Source organism: Macaca thibetana, chromosome 19 (assembly GCF_024542745.1).
Source record: "Macaca thibetana thibetana isolate TM-01 chromosome 19, ASM2454274v1, whole genome shotgun sequence".
Taxonomy (NCBI): Eukaryota; Metazoa; Chordata; class Mammalia; order Primates; family Cercopithecidae; genus Macaca; species Macaca thibetana.
The window spans coordinates 44,120,639-44,138,304 of NC_065596.1; the positions used below are offsets into that span (position 1 = coordinate 44,120,639).

Sequence of the window (17,666 nt, forward strand, 5' to 3'; positions counted from 1 at the left end):
AGACCTGCATCTCTACAAAAAAAAAAAGAAAAATTAGCCAGCGTGGTGACGGCACCTTTAGTCCCGGCCACTGGGGAGGCCGGGGCCAAGGTGGGAGGATCGATTGAACCCAGGAGTTCCAGACTGCAGTGAACCCTAATCCTGTCACTGCACTCCAGCCTGGGCAACAGGGTCAGGCTAAGAAAAAAAAAAAGAGAAAGAAAAGCGAGAAAGAAAAAAAAAAAAGAAAAAAAAAGAGCCTCTATAGGCACATGTCACTGACTCCTCATCCTTCTCTACAACAGGTACTTTTCTTAGACCAGTTTTCGGAGGAATACAGTAGGCTCAGAGAGGAAGAAGCCGCGGTGCCAAGCCATCAGGCTCCCAGGCCTATCCTCTGACCCTTCCATCATGCCCCAGCTAAGCTGTGGAAGGTGCCCAGGGGAATGGTGAAGCCCTTACCATCTCAGGCAACCCCAGAGCCGGCACCAGCTCCTGTCTGGCCCACAGCCCTCCTCACCTGTAGCTGCCGGGGCCAGCGGGCACTCAGTGTCAGGCTGTGGTTGTAGATTTGCAGGGTGACACTGCGGGTGTAGCTGACAGCCTGGCTGCCCCGGTGCTCATTGGCTACAGTGACAGTGAAGTTCGCAGCCCCGGAGGGTGGTCCGTGGCAGGGTGCACTCAGCAGGTACTCGCAGTTGCCTTGGAAATCGAATCGGTGCCCATCCAGAGTGACGTAATGGGGGTCACCCCAGGCCTGGCACTCAGCTGTGCTGACGGGCTGGCAGCCGTGCTGGCCGGATGGCAGGAGGCGACACACTTCACCCCGCCCACAGCTGGCAGGTGTGCAGACCAGCGAGCCGCCCCCAGGCCCACAGCGGCACCTGTGGGAGCAGGTGCCATCAGCCCAAAACTCACTGCCCGCCTCGTGGTAGGTGCCGTTGGCCCAGCAGCCGCAGCTGTTGTTTAGGGAAACACAGCGGTCAGCACTTAGCACGAAACCCGCGTCGCACTGGCAGCCCTCCACACAGGGACCTTCGCATACGGCTGTGGTCGCAGGGGGCGCAGGGGACGGACAGCTGGCTGGGCAGGGTGGGCCGCAGACCTCATAGTGGCTGTTTTCTGGGCAGGTGATCTCTGTAGACAGATGAAGGAGCAGGAAGGAGAGAAACAGAGAGAAGGGTGTTAGCGTGGGGTCACAGGACAGGGTGGGAGGAGATGGACAGTGACAATAGGGAGCAGACACCGAAAGAGGGAGACAGAGGACAAGACACAGAGACTGAGAACACAGAGAAACAAATGGGAGAAAGCAGGAGACCAGGAGACCCAAGAAGAAACTGAGGGAGACAGAATGAGAAACAGACAGAGACAAGCAAAGCGAGGCACAGAGACGAGCACCAAGAGACAGAGAGACAAACAGAGAGAAAAGCAAACAAAGAGACCCAGGAGGACCAGAGTGAAACCAAACTAGCCCCGAAGAGACGGGAACGTGACCCCAGCCCCGCCTCTGCTACCCCGACACTCACCACAGCCGACCTGTGCCCGCCAGTCTTCGATGACAACCCCAGCTGCCTGGCAGGCGGCCACGTAGGAAGCCAGCGCCTTGCAAAGAATGTCGTGGGCCCCACCACCCATGCAGACGTCCAGAACACAGCCCTTGAAGAAGCTCTCAGGTGGCACATGAGCATGGCAGGTGGCGAAGGGGCCCCCTGCGCCAGGGACCAGGGGTCCGCAAAAGCCAGGGCCCTCGTACTGTTCCAGCTTGTCCTCAGGGCACGTTGGGCAGGACCCCGGACATACGTCCCAACACAGTGGGTCCCAGCCTGGGACTCGCCAGCTGCCGCCCCAGATGGGTATGGAGGGAGCCAAGGTGCCATTAGGGAAGACCTGGTCATTGTTGGGGTTGCGGTCCATGTTACCACAGAGCCCGCACACTGCGCCATGATAGCTGCTGGGCAGCGTCACATCTACCCGCCAATTCCAGTCATAGCTGACTTGCAGTCCAAAGTCAGCCACCAGCAGTGCCTTGGATGCACCGTGGGTCACTGAAATCCGCCCGTTGGCCGCGGAGACAGGCAACGCTGTCAGCACACCGTTCACCTTGGGGAAGGAGGAAGAAGTCAAACGGGTCACTGGAGGTGTTATGGCCCCAGCTCTGGCCCTCTGCCTCCCTCTCTCTCACCCTACCGGGGGCTGGGAGGGGCCAAGGCCTTCCTCTGATAGTTGGATTGTCATGGACACAGTGTGGACATTTGTTCTGGCCCAGGTCTTGGGGAATGAAATCTCACTTTACTCTTTCTAATCTTCTCCCTTGATCTCTACCTCCCTCCCCGTCTGTCTCTCTGTCTCTCTCCCTCTGTCTTCACCTAAGTCTCTATCACTTGGTCGTCTCTCTCTCTCTCTCTCTCTGTCTGTCTCTCCCTCCTCTTCCCTTCCTCCCTCCCTCCCTCATTCTCTGTGTGTCTCTTCCACTCACTCACTATCATTTATTTACCGCCTACTCTGTTCCATCTCTCTGTCTGTCTGTCTGTGAGCTACCATTAAGCTCTGTCTCCATTTCCCTGGGCAGAAAGGACAGCCCATCTCTCTCCTGTGATCTCACTATATATATATATATTTCTTTTTTTGGGGGGGGGGCATGGATAATCGCTCTGTTGTCCAGGCTGAAGTACAGTGTCAAAATCTTGGCTCTTGCAACCTCCGCCTCCCAGGTTCAAGTGATTCTCCTGCCTCGGCCTCCAGAGTAGCTGGGATTACAGTAGCGCCAGTACTCAGCTAATTTTTGTATTTTTAGTAGACGAGGGTTTCACCATATTGGCCAGGCTGGTCTTGAACTACTGACCTCAGTTGATCCACCTACCTCGGCCTCCCAGAGTGCAGGGATTACAGGTGTGAGCCCCCATGCCCAGCCCAATCCCCTATATTTCTCTCCATGTCCTGATCTCTGGGCCTCTCACTTATTCCCTCACAGACACTCAAACGAGTGTTCACCTGGACTAGACTCTGAGCTCAGCATGTGACATGCACCACCTTGCTGTGGGACAGGCCCTGCCCACTTCACAGATGAGGAAACTGAGGCCTACCAAGTGAACTGCACAGCATCACCTAGCTCATAAGGAGGAGAGGCTGGATTCAAACCCAGGTCTGTAAAAAAGGCAAATGCCGAGGTCCTAGGTTAAAGCCCTTAGCAAGGGGCTAGGCTTGTCTGATTCCCAGGAACGGGGTGATATTTTTGCTGGAATTATTCTTTTTGTTGACATTTTGTTTCAGGCCCAGGTGAAGACAAAGAGCCTTGAGCTGCTAACTGTGGTCGTCAGGATCCCTCCTGTCCTCCCGGGGACCTCAGGGGACCATCCTGCCACACATACCCGGACTTTGCCGATCTCGCCCTTGTGGATGGAGATGTTGGTGCCCAGGGCAGCCACAGTGACGACTCTCACGTAGGACACAGCAGGGTTGCCCCGGTTCTCGTTCTTGGTGGTGACGGTGAAGGGCGTCAGGCCCTGGGTGTTGACCCCCGGGCAGCCAGTTGTTTTGCCAGCACATAGTTACAGGTGCCCTGGAAGTCAAACGCCCGGCCGTCGAAGGAGTGGTAGTGTGGGTCGCCCCACAGCCAGCACGTGGCCTCATAGTTGGGCACGCACACGCCCTGGCCACCCTGCTCCTTGCACGTCTCCTGTGGCCGGCATGTCACACCGTCGCACGGGTCTGGGGACAGAAGAGGGAGGACCTTGAGAGGCTGCCCATTGTAAAGGATGGCCGCTGCCTCCACATCTACCCCAGTCTGTGCCAGGGATCTGAGGGTTACCGCAGGCAAGACCGGATTCCAGAGTCCTCATGTCTAGGACCCAGGTGCTATAGTTTGCTTTTGTATTTGGTTTTGTTTTGTTGGTTTTTTGAGATGGAGTCTTTCTCTGTCACCCAGGCTGGAGAGCAGTGGTGCAACCCCGGCTCACTGCAACCTCTGCCTCCCGAGCTCAAGCGATTCTCCTGACTCAGCCTCCTGAGTAGCTGGGATTACAGGTGCCCGCCACCATGCTTGGCTGATTTTTGTATTTTTAGTAGAGACAGGGTTTCACCATGTTGTCCAGGCTAGTCTCGAGCTCCTGACATCAAGTGATCAGCCAACCTTGGCCTCCCAGAGTGCTGGGATTACAGGCATGAGCCACCATGCCCAGCCTGCTGTTTTCAAGACCGGCCCCTGGGAGTCCCACACGTCTGACACTGAGGCCCCATGGTGGACTGTGTCTAAGTCTCGGGTGTCAAAGTTCCCATACCTGAGACCCGGGTCCCAGAGGTCCCTACAGCCAAGACCCAGGCCCTAGAGTCCCCCTACCCCTAAGACTGAGGCCCTGTCATTTGCTGTGTGAGACTGAGGTTGTGGAGTCCATGAGGTTTTGGAGACCTAACACCAAGGCTTGGGTTGTGTTTAGGATGCAGTTTCCATGGTGTCCTCGCTTGAGATTTCAGCCTGTTCTTCTATTTTAAGTTTTATAGGAACCTCATCCTCTTCACTTACATAGTCTACGGCTGCTTTCACGCCACCATGGCAGAGTGAGTAGCTGTGATCGAGAAGGTATAGCCTGCAAGCTTCAACATTTACCATCTAGCCCTTTAGAGAAAAGGTGCACTTGACCCAAGTTGATATCTGTGCCCCAGGGGTCCTTGTGTCTGCAGTGCCTGCCCTGAGAGCATTCATGTCTGAGATCCCAGCACTACAGTTCTCTCTGTTCAAGGCCTGGGCCCCAGGCCAGGTGTGGTGGCTCAGGCCTGTAATCCCAGCACTTTAAGAGGCTGAGGTGGGAGGATCGCTTGAGCCCTGGAGTTTGAGAGCAGCCTGGACAACATGGCAAGACCCCGTTTCTACAGAACAATTAATAAATCAGGCAGGCATGGTGGTGTGTGCCTGTAGTCCGCCGCTACTCAGGAGGCTGAGGCAGGAGGATTGTTTGAGCCCAGGAAATCGAGGCACAGTAACCTACACTACACTCCAGCCTGGGTGACAGAGTAAGACCTTATCTCAAAAAAATAAAAAAAATAAAAAATAAAAAAAGATCTAGGCCTCAGAGTCCCCCATGCCTGAGACCTCAGCCCTCTGGACGTCTCCACATTTGATAGCAATTGGTCTCCAATTTCTCTAGGTCCTGGTGGCCTCTGTGCCCTAGACTAGGGCCCTGGGTGATCTTCTGGCAAGTGCTCAGTGCCAGGGGTCTCAGCATGATTTGAAACGTCTGAGGCCCTAACTAGCTAAGTCTCATGGCCTGGGCCTCCCTCAGTGCAAAACTCCACCCCGGAGGATGGCTATATTCAAGCCAGTAGCCTTGAGGGTGTCTCACTGCTGAGGCCCTGTCCTGGCGGGCTTCTGTGTCCAAGACCCTGTTCCTACAGTTACTACATCTGTGAGCCAGCTTGTGGAATCCCTGTGTGGGAGAAGCCAGTCTTCAAATTTCTCCTTCCTCCTGTGCCTGTTACCAATGTACCGCCTCTCAGCTTCAGATGCACCCGCGGAGTTAAGCTTTGTCAACAGAGGGCGCTGGAGAGTCACTGCAGCAGGGAGGGGCTCCTGGTCTGGCTTCCAGCTGGTTTGGCCCTTCCAGCTCTGGCCAGGGTGTGTGGCCACAGTCAGCAAGTGCCACTGGTCCCAGCTGGCTTCCCAGTGAGGGGTTTCCTTCTTGCCAGCTCCAGCCTGCAGAAACCTCTGTGCCACCCAGTGGGCTACAGCTGCACTAGGACTGGACTCAGCCTTGGGGCTGATTCTCCCCTCCTTGAAGAGGAGGGGCCAATTTCTCCCTTCCATGAGGCCTCTACCGTAGCCCTAGAAGTGGGGGCTACTTCCTCTGTCTGCTTTGGTGGTATTCTTTAGTGTTCTCTTTACCGTTTCTTATTTCTATTTATTTGTTTGTGTGTAAACAGACAAGGTCTTGCTGCCTTGCCCAGGCTGGAGGGCAGTGGTACAATCATAGCTCACTGTAGCCTCGAACTCCTGGGCTCAAGTGATCCTCCCAACTCAGCCTCCTGAATAGCTGGGACCACAGGCATGCATCACCACGCCTGGCTACGTTTAAATTTTTTGTGGAGACGGGTGTCTCGCTATGTTGCCCAGGCTGGTCTTGAATTCCTGGCCTCAAGCGATCTTCCCAAAGTGCTGGGTGTGTGAGCCACCGTACCAGGCCCTCTTTGCCTTTTTTTTTTTTTTTTTTTTTTTTTTATTGAGACAGAATTTCGCTCTGTCACCCAGGCTGGGGTGCAGTGGCCGGATCTCAGCTCACTGCAAGCTCCGCCTCCCGGGTTTAGGCCATTCTCCTGCCTCAGACTCCCGAGTAGCTGGGACTACAGGCGCCCGCCACCTCGCCCGGCTAGTTTTTTGTATTTTTTAGTAGAGACGGGGTTTCACCGTGTTAGCCAGGATGGTCTCGATCTCCTGAGCTCGTGATCCGCCCGTCTCGGCCTCCCAAAGTGCTGGGATTACAGGCTTGAGCCACCGCGCCCGGCCCTCTTTGCCTTTTAATAGTTAATCTCCTATTAATAAGTAAATGATTCTTTAATTGAACTTTCCTCATTCAAATGGCTGTGTGCTTTCTGTCTCTCGACTGGATGCTGAGTGATATACCGCCTGTTCCTGGGAGTCCCATTGTCCTGCTCACCACCCTGAGAGTCTTAGCCCTACACCTTGGTGCTGGAGCTCCTATTATCTTATCCATGTGGGGAGGAGGGTTCTCTGCTCGTCGTCCTAAGAAATGAGCCCTGGGGGTGGCTCTGTGTCCCAGATTTAGTCTGGGGGGGTTCCCACATCAGAGACTATATCCCTAGAAATCCTTATCTCCCACTTGAGAGGGGTCCCCATATCCAATGTTCTGCCTTGGTGGGGTCTCTGTGCCTCAAACTCAGAACTCTGCTCTCTGTCCCTGTCCCTGGGATTCCAGTCTCTCCCCTGCCCTTTGGTGCTAGTGTCTGAACCCCAGGCCTAATTCCACGCACCAGTGGTCAGCTCACCATGGCCCCCTAGGCTGCTGCTCTTGTATTCTAAATTCTTACAGGAGCCTCACCTCTTCACTTATATAGTCTACAGCTGCTTTCATGCCACAGTGGCAGAGTGAGTAGTTGGAACGAGACCATACAGCCTGCAAGCTGAAACATTTACCATGTAGCCCGTATCAGCAAACGCGCGCCTGTCCCTGCCTTATACCGAGGGTCTCTGACATCAACCCTGAGAAACCTCTGAGGGTCCCCACAGCCTGGATTTTCCCTAAGGGTCCCTGCCTCCCACAGTAGGTGGCCCTGGCCCTGTGAAACCCAGCCCAGGGGTCTCCAGGTCTGCGACCTCAATCATTAGTCCTGTGCACCTCTCGCCATGTACACCCCAGTCACATCACCCTCGGCCCCAGAGTCCCTGTACTCCATCCATAGTCACATCAGCCCCAGTCCCAGCCCAGCCCAGCACCTTTGGTGATGCAGCTCAGGACGCCTCCGGAGGTCTGGCACACCTGCCCCGGCTGGCAGCTGTGTTCCTGGCACACCACGCCTTTACGCACATGGCATGTACACTGCTGCCGACAGTCGTCAATGAGGACTGTCTGCTCCGGCTGTGGGGAGAGAGGGCACGGCCATCAGACACCATGGGTGGGAGCCGACTCTCATATCTCTGGCATTCTGGGCACAGAGGGGTTTGCAGACATCACAGACAAGGGACATCTCTCAGCAGGATGGCCCCCTGTCTGTGAAGCTGAGGCACAGCATGGGTTTGGGGCCGTCATTCATTTGTACATTTGTTCATTCACTTTTATTCATCAACTCATTCATTCCAAAATATCCGCTCAATCTCTGCTGTAGGAGAAATGGTGTGACATAGTAACTAAGGGCAGATCGCCTGAGCTTGAAGTTCGTTTCTGCTGTTTCCAAATTCTGTGACTCTGAGCAAGTTACTTCACCGCTTTATGGCTCAGTTTCCTGATGTGTACATTGCAGAAAATAGTAGCGCCTGCCTATGGAAGTATAACTGAGTTAATAACACATGTAAAATTCAGATAAAATGAAAAGGGTAGGCTGGACGCGGTGGCTCATGCTTGTAATCCCAGCACTTTGGGAGGCCGAGGCGGGTGGATCTCGAGGTCAGAAGACTGAGACCATCCTGGCTAACATGGTGAAACCTAGTCTCTACTAAAAATGCAAAAAATTAGGCAGGTGTGGTGGCGGGCGCCTGTAGTCCCAGCTACTCGGGAAACTGAGGCAGGAGAATGGAGTGAACTCAGGAGGCGGAGCTTGTAGTGAAGCGAAACCTCGCCACTGCACTCTAGCCTGAGTGACAGAGCGAAACTCCATCTCAAGAAAAAAAAAAAAAAAAAAGTCTTCCTTTAAAACATTCAGATAGGAGAGATACGGGGGGTAGACATCAAACAAGACTGGGAGAATGTGGCTTATTTTTGAAGCTAAGTAATGGGTAAGTACATGGACAGTTCTTCCACTATTCTCTTAATTTTCGCATGTTTGAAAATTTTCAGAATAAAAAGTTTTTAGATATGTAATGTATGTATAAAAATATGCACACATAGCACTTAAAACATTACAAGATACATAGAAAGCACTATCTACAATTTTTGTTATTATTACTATTATTTACGTGAGGGGAACAACAGAGAGAGGGTCCCACCCCGCGGAGAGCTCACAGTCCTGCAAGGGAGTCAGGCATTAGACAAATACATGCTCCAGTCAAAGAAGAAGGACCAACAGGGAGACAGTGGGAGAGGGAAGCAGAGGGTGTTAGCAGCTGGTGTAACAGATGAAAATCTTGTCTTTGTGGTCAGAAAGGCTCCCTTTTTCCAGACCTGGAAGGCAAAGCCACAACTTCACCTGGGGAGTCAGGGGAGGGTTTAAAGCTTCAGAGTCCATGGTGATATTTAGAAAGAATTTTACCACTGCCATGTGGAGGGTGGACCAGAGGGAGCAAAGGTAGGAGCCTGGAGGGACCCAGGTGGGAGAGGACCAGCTGGACCAAGGGAGAGCCATGGGGAAGGGGAAAGAAGTGGGCACAAGAGACATTCAAGAGAGTGAGTGGACTAACTGTGGTGGTTCACGCCTGTAATGTTCACACTTTGGGAGGCCAAGGCAGGAGAATCATTTGAGGTCAGGAGTTTGAGAGCAGCCTGGCCAATATGGCAAAACCCCATCTCTACCAAAAACCAAAAAATTAGCCGGGCATAGTGGCCCACGCCTGCTCTCCTAGCTACTCAGGAGGCTGAGACAAGAGAATTGCTTCAACCTGGGACTCCGAGGTTGCAGTGAACCTGAACCCAGGCAAGAGTCAGAGGTTGCACTCCAGCCTGGGCAACAGAGCAAGACTATGTCTTAAAAAAAAAAAAAAAAAAGGTGGCTGAATGGGTCAGGCATGGTGGCTCATGCCATTAATCCCAGCACTTTGGGTGGCCAAGGCGGGAGTATGGCTTGAGGCCTGGAGTTCACAACCAGCCTGAGCAACATAATGAGACACCCCCATGTCTATGTCTCCACAAGAAAATTAAAAACTCGCTGGGCTTGGTGGTGCACGCCTATAGTCCAGGTACTTGGAAGGGGAGGTGAAGGATTGCTTGAGCCAAGGAACTTGGGGCTGCAGTGAGCTATGACGGTACCACTACACTCTATCCTGGGTGACAGAGTGAGACCTTGACTCAAAAAGAATAAATAAGAGACCAAGTAGGCTGTGGGGCTGATGAGGAGTGGGAGGGGTGAGGCCCCATATTCTGCCCCAGATGACTAGGTTCCTACCTCATAGTAGACACCATTGTGGTAACAGCCACACTGCTGGATGGGCACGCAGGCTTCACCGTTGTAGAGGAAGCCGGCGTCACACTGGCAGCCTTCAGCACACCCATCTGGGCACTGCAGAGGGGCACTGAGAGCCGCGCAGCCCAGGGAGCAGGTGTCCGCGCAGAGCTCGTAGTGGCTGTTCGCTGGGCACTTCATGGCTGCAAGGAAGGGGTGCCCGTCAGAGCCCTGAGGAGGGAGGGGCTGCAAGGCCCAGGGTCTACCCTTCTGTGCTTCAACCTCTCCCCTCCCTGCCCCTCTGGCTCTCCCTCACTCACGACAGAAAGTTTCCGTCCTCCAGGGCTTCACGTGGCCTCCAGCCGCCTGGCAAGCACTCACATAGGCATGGATGTTGCTGCAGAGAATGCTCAGGTTCCCACCACCCAGGCAGAGATCAAAGACGCAATCTTGCAAGGGACCCTGGGGATCCACCAGCTTGTGGCAGGAAGCCAGCGGCCCTGTGGCGCTGGAGAGGAGCCCACAGAACTCCTCCTTCTCATACTTCTTCTCCTGCTCGGGAGGACACTTGCTGGTGTCACAGCCCTCGCTCCCTGGCGGGCAGGTGGGCGGCGGCAGGCAGGGAGAGCCAGGTACCGCCTCCTCCCAGGAGTTGCCGAAGTCATTGGCGTTGCCTGCCTGTGAGCCGTTGGGCTTCTGGAAGTCATCCTTGGGGTCGCCGTTGTAGTTCCCACACAGGCCGCACATCAGCTGGTAGTAGTTTCCGGGGATGGTGACCCGCACATAGTACACAAGGTCGTAGGCCACACGCAGGCCGAAGTCGGTCTCAATCACAACGTCTGAACCATGCTGGGAGGCTCGGATCTGGCCGTTGGCCAGCACCACGGGCAGCTTCATGTCCACACCGTTCACCTGGGAGGCGAGAGAGGCAGGCCACGCTTCAGAAAGTAAACTTTGAGTGGGGTCAGACCCTAGTTCAAGCCCATGCCTGATGCTGAAGATCTGTGTGTCCTCACCTCTTAGGCCCTCAGTTTCGTATTTATGAAATGGATATAATAATAGGGTCTGATATTGCATTGAATGGTGGTCCCCAAAAGACATATTCACCCAGAATCCCATAATGTGAGCTTACTTGGAATAAAGTTCTTGCAGATGTAATAGGATAATAATCTCAACATGAGATTGTCCTGGATTAAGCTGGGCCCTAAATCAATGACAAGTGTCCTTATAAGAGCCAGAGAGAAAAAGACACAGACACACAAGAAAAGGTCACATGAAGATGAAGGCACAGATTAGAATGGTGTTGTCACAAGCCCAGAGAACCTGGAGCCTCCAGAGCTGGAAACGGAAAGCAAGATCCCCCAACCAGTGCCTTTGGAGACGGTGCAGCTCTGCCGACACCCTGATGTTGAACTTCTGGCATCCAGGACTGTGGGAAAGTACATGTACTGTTTTAAGCCACGAAGCTTGTGATAATCGTTATGGCAGCCACGGGAATCGAATACATGTCTCAAGGAAGTAACAAGCCTCCAGCTATCCTTTATGTACCACTCGATGCAGGCATTAATAAGCAATGATCGCCCCCAGAGCCACTTGCCCGAGTTCAAACAGTTTCCCCCTTACCCTCTTTGTGACCTTGGGCAAGAGAGTCACCTCTCCCTGTTTTTCTCTTTCCTCATCTTTCAGGCGAAAATAAGGTGTTTGCCCCACGGAATTGTCAGCCTCAGATGAATTAATGTCTGTAAAGTGCTGAGAAACATGGCTGGCATAGCATGCATGCTTCAGGAGCATCTGCCGTTACTAGCAGCTATGAATGGAGGTTTTTCTTCTGAAGAGTAAACGGACACCACAGGTTTTTGCTTTAAAGCATCAGCGGGTGGAAAGTTAGACTAAATTCTTGGGGAAATGAACTCAAACCTATGAGCTGAGGACCAGTGGTTTCAGTTTAAGGTTACTAGGCACCAACAAAGCCTCCTAAATCCACCCCTGGACGGGGCACAGTGGCTCATGTCTATGATCCCAGCACTTTGAGACTCTAAGGCGGGAAGATCACTGGAGCCCAGGAGTTCAAGGTCAGTCTGGGCAACATATCGAGATCCTGTCTCTACAAAATAAAACAAATTAACTGGGCATGGTGGTGCATGCCTGTAGTCCCAGCCACTCAGGAGGCAGAAGTGGTAGGATTGCTTGAGACCAGGAGTTCAAGGCTACAGGGAGCTAGGATCACACCACTGCACTCCAGCCTCGATGAGAGAGCAAGACCCTGTCTCTAAAAATTTAAATAAATAAATCAACCCCTGATTAACACATTTGCTCACCCTTCCTTATCACAGACAGTGCACACTGGATTCTTTTGGAAATGCGAAGAATCACAGGAGAAGGCAGGAGAAAGATATGCTCCTGGCTGAGTCTCCTAAAAACATGGTCAACTGCCACACTTCCCAAGCAGGGCTGGGGGGCGGGTAAGGGCTACTGACTTACCCTTGCCTCAGTTTCCTCAGCTGTAAACTGGGGGTAATAAGAGCTCCCACATGTGTAGGGAAGCTGGGGAATTCAGTAAGAAGCAGCTAACAAGAACACCAACAATTCTTATGTGTTTAGGCACTGTATGTCAGGGGCTATTCTAGGAGCTTGGAAAACATTAGGCAATATACTCAATCAAGTCATGCGTGTCAGCTGGGCACAGTGGCTTATGCCGCTAATCCCAGCACTTTGGGAGGCTGAGGCCGGCATATCACTGAGGTCAGGAGTTTGAGACCAGTCTGGCCAACATGGCGAAACCTCGTCTCCACTAAAAATACAAAAATTTGCTGAGTGTAGTGTTGCACACGTGTGATCCCAGCTACTCTGGAGACTGAGGCAGCAGAATCACTTGAACCAAGGAGGCAGAGGTGGCAGTGAGCAGAGATGGCGCCACTGCACTCTAGCCTGGGTGACAAAGAGAGACTCTGTCTCAAAAAGAAAAAAAAGAAAGAAAGAAAGAAAGAAAAAAAAGTCATGCCTATCCAGTTCACCAAATTAAGTCAGTAATGTATCAGCACCTTCGCCAATACTGCTACCAGAGAAACAGCTGCGTGTGTGTGTTTCAGTGGGTTCTCGGGGGAAACCCCTCCACCGTAACTGAGATGCCAGTCTCCATAGGAGACCAGATCTTCTTGGTAAGAAAAGTTCTGCAGAGTAGCACGGGGTTCAAGCTCCACCTTTGCTGGGGTACTATGGCCAGTGATGGGCTACCCCACTCTGAAAAATAAAGCACGTCATAGTGCCTGCAGCTCCTGGTGCACACATACAGACACCATGGACATGAAGTGCCTGGCAGCCAAAAGGTCTGCAGTCAGCTGTATAGAAACTACAGCTGCTGTTGTTGTTGTTAAGGGGGTGATAGTGTCACCCACAGATTGTCCCCGTCCATGAAGCTTCTCCAGCCTGGGGCTTTCTCAACCTCTGATGGCACCACGTCCTGCCAATGAGTGGCAGAATAGGGAGGTGAGTAGGACAGAATCCAGGATTGAGGTGGGGAGAGGATGGGGAGGAAGGGAGGAGAGGGTGGGAGAGATTTGGAGAGAAAAGTCAATGCATGGAGGTGAAGAGAGGGTGGAGACAGAGGGGACAGAGTAGGGGGAGCAGCTCCCAAGTCCCTGAGGACACCTCCCTCATTGGCTTCCCACTCTGGGTTCTGATTGGCATTTTCTGTCCTCAGGGACCCCAGGCCTCACACATGCACTCTCATCTCTGTGCCCCCAACTGCTGGGCTGAGCACTGCCAGTGCCCCACCCACCCACAGGCCCCTCACCCCCTGCTCCCCATCTGTTCTCACCGTGACCTTCCACTGTCTCTGCTCCAGCCGCAGGGTGAAGTTTCCCACCTGGACCGTGATCACCCTGGTCACACTGACTCTCCCATTACCCCAGGCCACGTTCTCCTGCAGGACGGCAAACCGATGCAGGCCAGGCCGGGTGCCGCAGGTCTGAGCCAGCACATACACGCAGGTGCCCATGAAGTCGAAGCGGCGGCCATCGAAGGTGGTGTAGTGGGGGTCTCCTGACGCCTGGCAGGTGGCAGAGCCCACGGCCACACAGCCCAAGCTGCCACCGGATGGCCGGCAGGTCTCATGTGGGCCGCAGCTGGAGGGTTGACAGGACACCAGGCCGCCCTCCCGGCAGTGGCAAAGGGAATCACACCCGGGGCCAGGGTAGAAGGTCTGGCCCAGCGGGTAGTAGCGGTCATCGTGGAGGCAGCCACACTGGCCCACAGGTACACAGGTGTCACCACTGAGCACGAAGCCAGCATCGCAGACACAGCCTTCACGGCACGCCGACTCACAGCCCTCGGGAGCCGAGACGCTCGGGCAGCTCACGGGGCAGGAGTCACCACAGAGCTTGTAGTGGCTGTGGGCAGGACACTGGAAGGCTGTGGAGACAAGGTGGGCATGAGCCATGTAGGCATTCGAGTCGGGGTCTGGGGAGGCCCTCAGTGGGAAAACTCCTCAGGTCAACCTGGCTGTCTCTGGGTATGCACATGTGATCCAGGACATCTAACTGGGGGACTCAGTGTGGGACCTGCAATGGGAGGGGACATGCCCACGTCTCTCTGACCAAATATTTCTAAAGATCAAATGATTCTGCTTGCCTGATATTTTTTTGAGACAGGCTGTCACTCTATCTCAGGCTGGAGTGCAGAGGCCCAATCACAGCTTGCTGCAGCCTCCACCTCCACCTCAAGCGATCCTCTGGCCTCAGCCTCCCGATTGGCTGGGACTACAGGGGTGAGCCACTACATCCGGCTATTTATTATGATTTTTTGTAGAGATGGGGTCTCACTATGTCAGCCAGGATTACCTGGGTGAAATGGATCACTCTTATCTATTCGGGTTATGCAAGATCAGAACCGACTACGGGTATCTCAGGGTGTGAATGTGACTGGGGTATGGGGCCACATGTATCTCAGGGTATGACTCTGCCCGAGGGCACCCAGCTGTGGGTGTCTGACCTGGAGCATCTCCCAGAGTCCGTGTGACATGGTCTAAGGCTGTGCCTGGGTGAAGTTGGCAGGATACCTGTGACCAGGAGACCTGCTTGAAGGGAACCGCCTAGGACTATCCAACTATGCATCTGTGTGGATCTGCCCAGGGCTATGTCAGGATCCTGATTCTTTCTGAGTGTATCTGACCAGTTAGTATAAAATCTAAGCAGATACCACTGAAGGCATGCGACTAATTCTGTGTGGCTAGGTGTATTTCAGTGTGTGCAACAGACCAGGGCCCTGTGACCAGTTGTAACTCACTAGGTCTTCCTAACCAAGGGTACCCTGCTATGTGACTGAGGCAGGGTCAGTCATCCCAATCTACATGCCTTGGATGTCTGAGAACATGGATCACCAATCCACAAGAGTGTCCTAGACCCCGGGTTTCTGACTAGGTGTTTGTTTCTTTCTGGTTTTTTTTTTTTTTTTTTTTTTTTGAGATGGAGTCTCTGTTACCCAGGCTGGAGTGCACCGGCGCGATCTCGGCTCACTGCAACCTCTGCCTCCTGGGTTCAAGTGATTCTCCTGCCTCAGCTTCCCTATTAGCTGGGATTACAGGTGCCCGCCACCACACCTGGATGAATTTTGTACTTTTAGTAGGGATGGGGGTATCACTATGTTGACTGGGCTAGTCTCGAATTCCTGACCTCAGGTGATCTGCCTGCCTCGGCCTCCCAAAGTGCTGGGATTATAGGCGTGAGCCACCGCGGCCAGACTCTCAATACTTGTTTCTAACTGACTCTCTCTCACTGCAGTACCTGACTTGGGGCATTTCAGTGTGTGAGAGCCAAGGTGTTTCCTGACAGGAGATACCCAGCTCAGAGGAAGGAAGGTGGCCCCTGAGCCCCATGGAGGAGGAAGGGGCTGCTGTCTTACAGTCCTGGAAAGGAAGGGCAGGGAGAGACCCTACTATGGGGACCATGCACGGAGCAGTACTTACGACAGAAGTCCGGCCGCCTCCACTCGCCGAGCTGGGCCCCAGCGGCCTGACAAGCTGCCACGTAGGCGGCCACTGCAGGACAGAGGCCTCCAGGATGGCCCTGAACTTGGCAGGCGTCCAGCAAGCAGCCCTGGAAGTACTGCGTGGGTGGCACAAGGCCGTGGCAGGGCGCCAGCGAGCCGTTGGTGGCGGAGATCACGCCGCAGGCGTCCGGGCCGCCGAAGGACTCCTGCTGCTCTGGGGTGCACTGCGATGGGCATGGCCCAGACACACATTCTCCGCAGCCCGGGGCGCCGCCCACCTGCCATCCAGCAGGCTTCCCGTCCACAGCCTTCAGGTCATCTGCGGGGTCCTGGTTGTAGTTCCCGCATAAGCCACAGAGGGCGCCCGCGTACGCCGCCGGCACGCGCAGGCGCACGAAGCTGTCCCCATCGAAAGTCAGCGAGAGCCCTGAGGTTGTGGTCACCACTACGTCGGCGCCGCTCAGGTGTGCGTGCAGCAGCGAATCCAGATGGAAGGGCAGAGCCACGAACACGCCGTCCACCTGCGGGCGGGGGTTGGGGGAGCGGTAAGCAGAGCGAACACGGTTTTGAATCCTGGCCCCACCACCTACTAGCTGTGGGACCCTGAGCATGTCACCTCCCCTCTGAAAATAATAATGAGCATCTATAGGCCGGGCCTGGTGGCGCAGCCTACAATCCCAGTACTTTGGAAGGCCGAGATGGGAGGATGGCTTGAGGCCAGAAGTTCAGACCAGCTTGGGCAACATAGTGAGACCTGCATCTCTACAAAAAAAAATGAAAAATTAGCCAGTGTGGTCGCGGCGCCTTTAGTCCCGGCCACTGGGGAGGCCGGGGCCAAGGTGGGAGGATCGATTGAACCCAGGAGTTCCAGACTGCAGTGAACCCTAATCCTGTCACTGCACTCCAGCCTGGGCAACAGGGTCAGGCTAAGAAAAAAAAAAGAGAGAAAGAAAAGCAAGAAAGAAAAAAAAAAAGAAAAAAAAAAGAGCCTCTATAGGCACATGTCACTGACTCCTCATCCTTCTCTACAACAGGTACTTTTCTTAGACCAGTTTTCGGAGGAATACAGTAGGCTCAGAGAGGAAGAAGCCGCGGTGCCAAGCCATCAGGCTCCCAGGCCTATCCTCTGACCCTTCCATCATGCCCCAGCTAAGCTGTGGAAGGTGCCCGCCCAGGGGAATGGTGAAGCCCTTACCATCTCAGGCAACCCCAGAGCTGGCACCCGCTTCTGTCTGGCCCACAGCCCTCCTCACCTGTAGCTGCCGGGGCCAGCGGGCACTCAGTGTCAGGCTGTGGTTGTAGATTTGCAGGGTGACACTGCGGGTGTAGCTGACAGCCTGGCTGCCCCGGTGCTCATTGGCTACAGTGACAGTGAAGTTCGCAGCCCCGGAGGGTGGTCCGTGGCAGGGTGCACTCAGCAGGTACTCGCAGTTGCCTTGGAAATCGAATCGGTGCCCATCCAGAGTGACGTAATGGGGGTCACCCCAGGCCTGGCACTCAGCTGTGCTGACGGGCTGGCAGCCGTGCTGGCCGGATGGCAGGAGGCCACACACTTCACCCAGCCCACAGCTGGCAGGTGTGCAGACCAGCGAGCCGCCCCCAGGCCCGCAGCGGCACCTGTGGGAACAGGTGCCATCAGCCCAAAACTCACTGCCCGCCTCGTGGTAGGTGCCGTTGGCCCAGCAGCCGCAGCCGTTGTTTAGGGGAACACAGCGGTCAGCACTTAGCACGAAACCCGCGTCGCACTGGCAGCCCTCCACACAGGGACCCTCGCATACGGCTGGGGTCGCAGGGGGCGCAGGGGACGGACAGCTGGCCGGGCAGGGTGGGCCGCAGACCTCATAGTGGCTGTTTTCTGGGCAGGTGATCTCTGTGGGCAGATGAAGGAGCAGGAAGGAGAGAAACAGAGAGAAGGGTGTTAGCGTGGGGTCACAGGACAGGGTGGG

At 54.5% G+C, this 17,666-nt stretch overlaps 2 protein-coding genes across 2 annotated transcripts in view; one reads left to right on the forward strand and one right to left on the reverse strand.

The window, feature by feature from the left end:
• Positions 1-17,666, forward strand: part of PSMC4 (proteasome 26S subunit, ATPase 4) — a 227,474-nt gene that overhangs the window by 103,332 nt on the left and 106,476 nt on the right. The gene's annotated exons all lie outside the window — the stretch shown is intronic.
• Positions 1-17,666, reverse strand: part of FCGBP (Fc gamma binding protein) — a 94,903-nt gene that overhangs the window by 13,057 nt on the left and 64,180 nt on the right. The window contains 10 exon segments of the mRNA XM_050769390.1: positions 500-1,116; positions 1,506-2,079; positions 3,348-3,512; positions 3,515-3,687; positions 7,421-7,562; positions 9,739-9,938; positions 10,056-10,647; positions 13,553-14,145; positions 15,698-16,241; positions 16,974-17,590. Coding sequence (XP_050625347.1) covers positions 500-1,116; positions 1,506-2,079; positions 3,348-3,512; positions 3,515-3,687; positions 7,421-7,562; positions 9,739-9,938; positions 10,056-10,647; positions 13,553-14,145; positions 15,698-16,241; positions 16,974-17,590 — 4,217 coding nt within the window.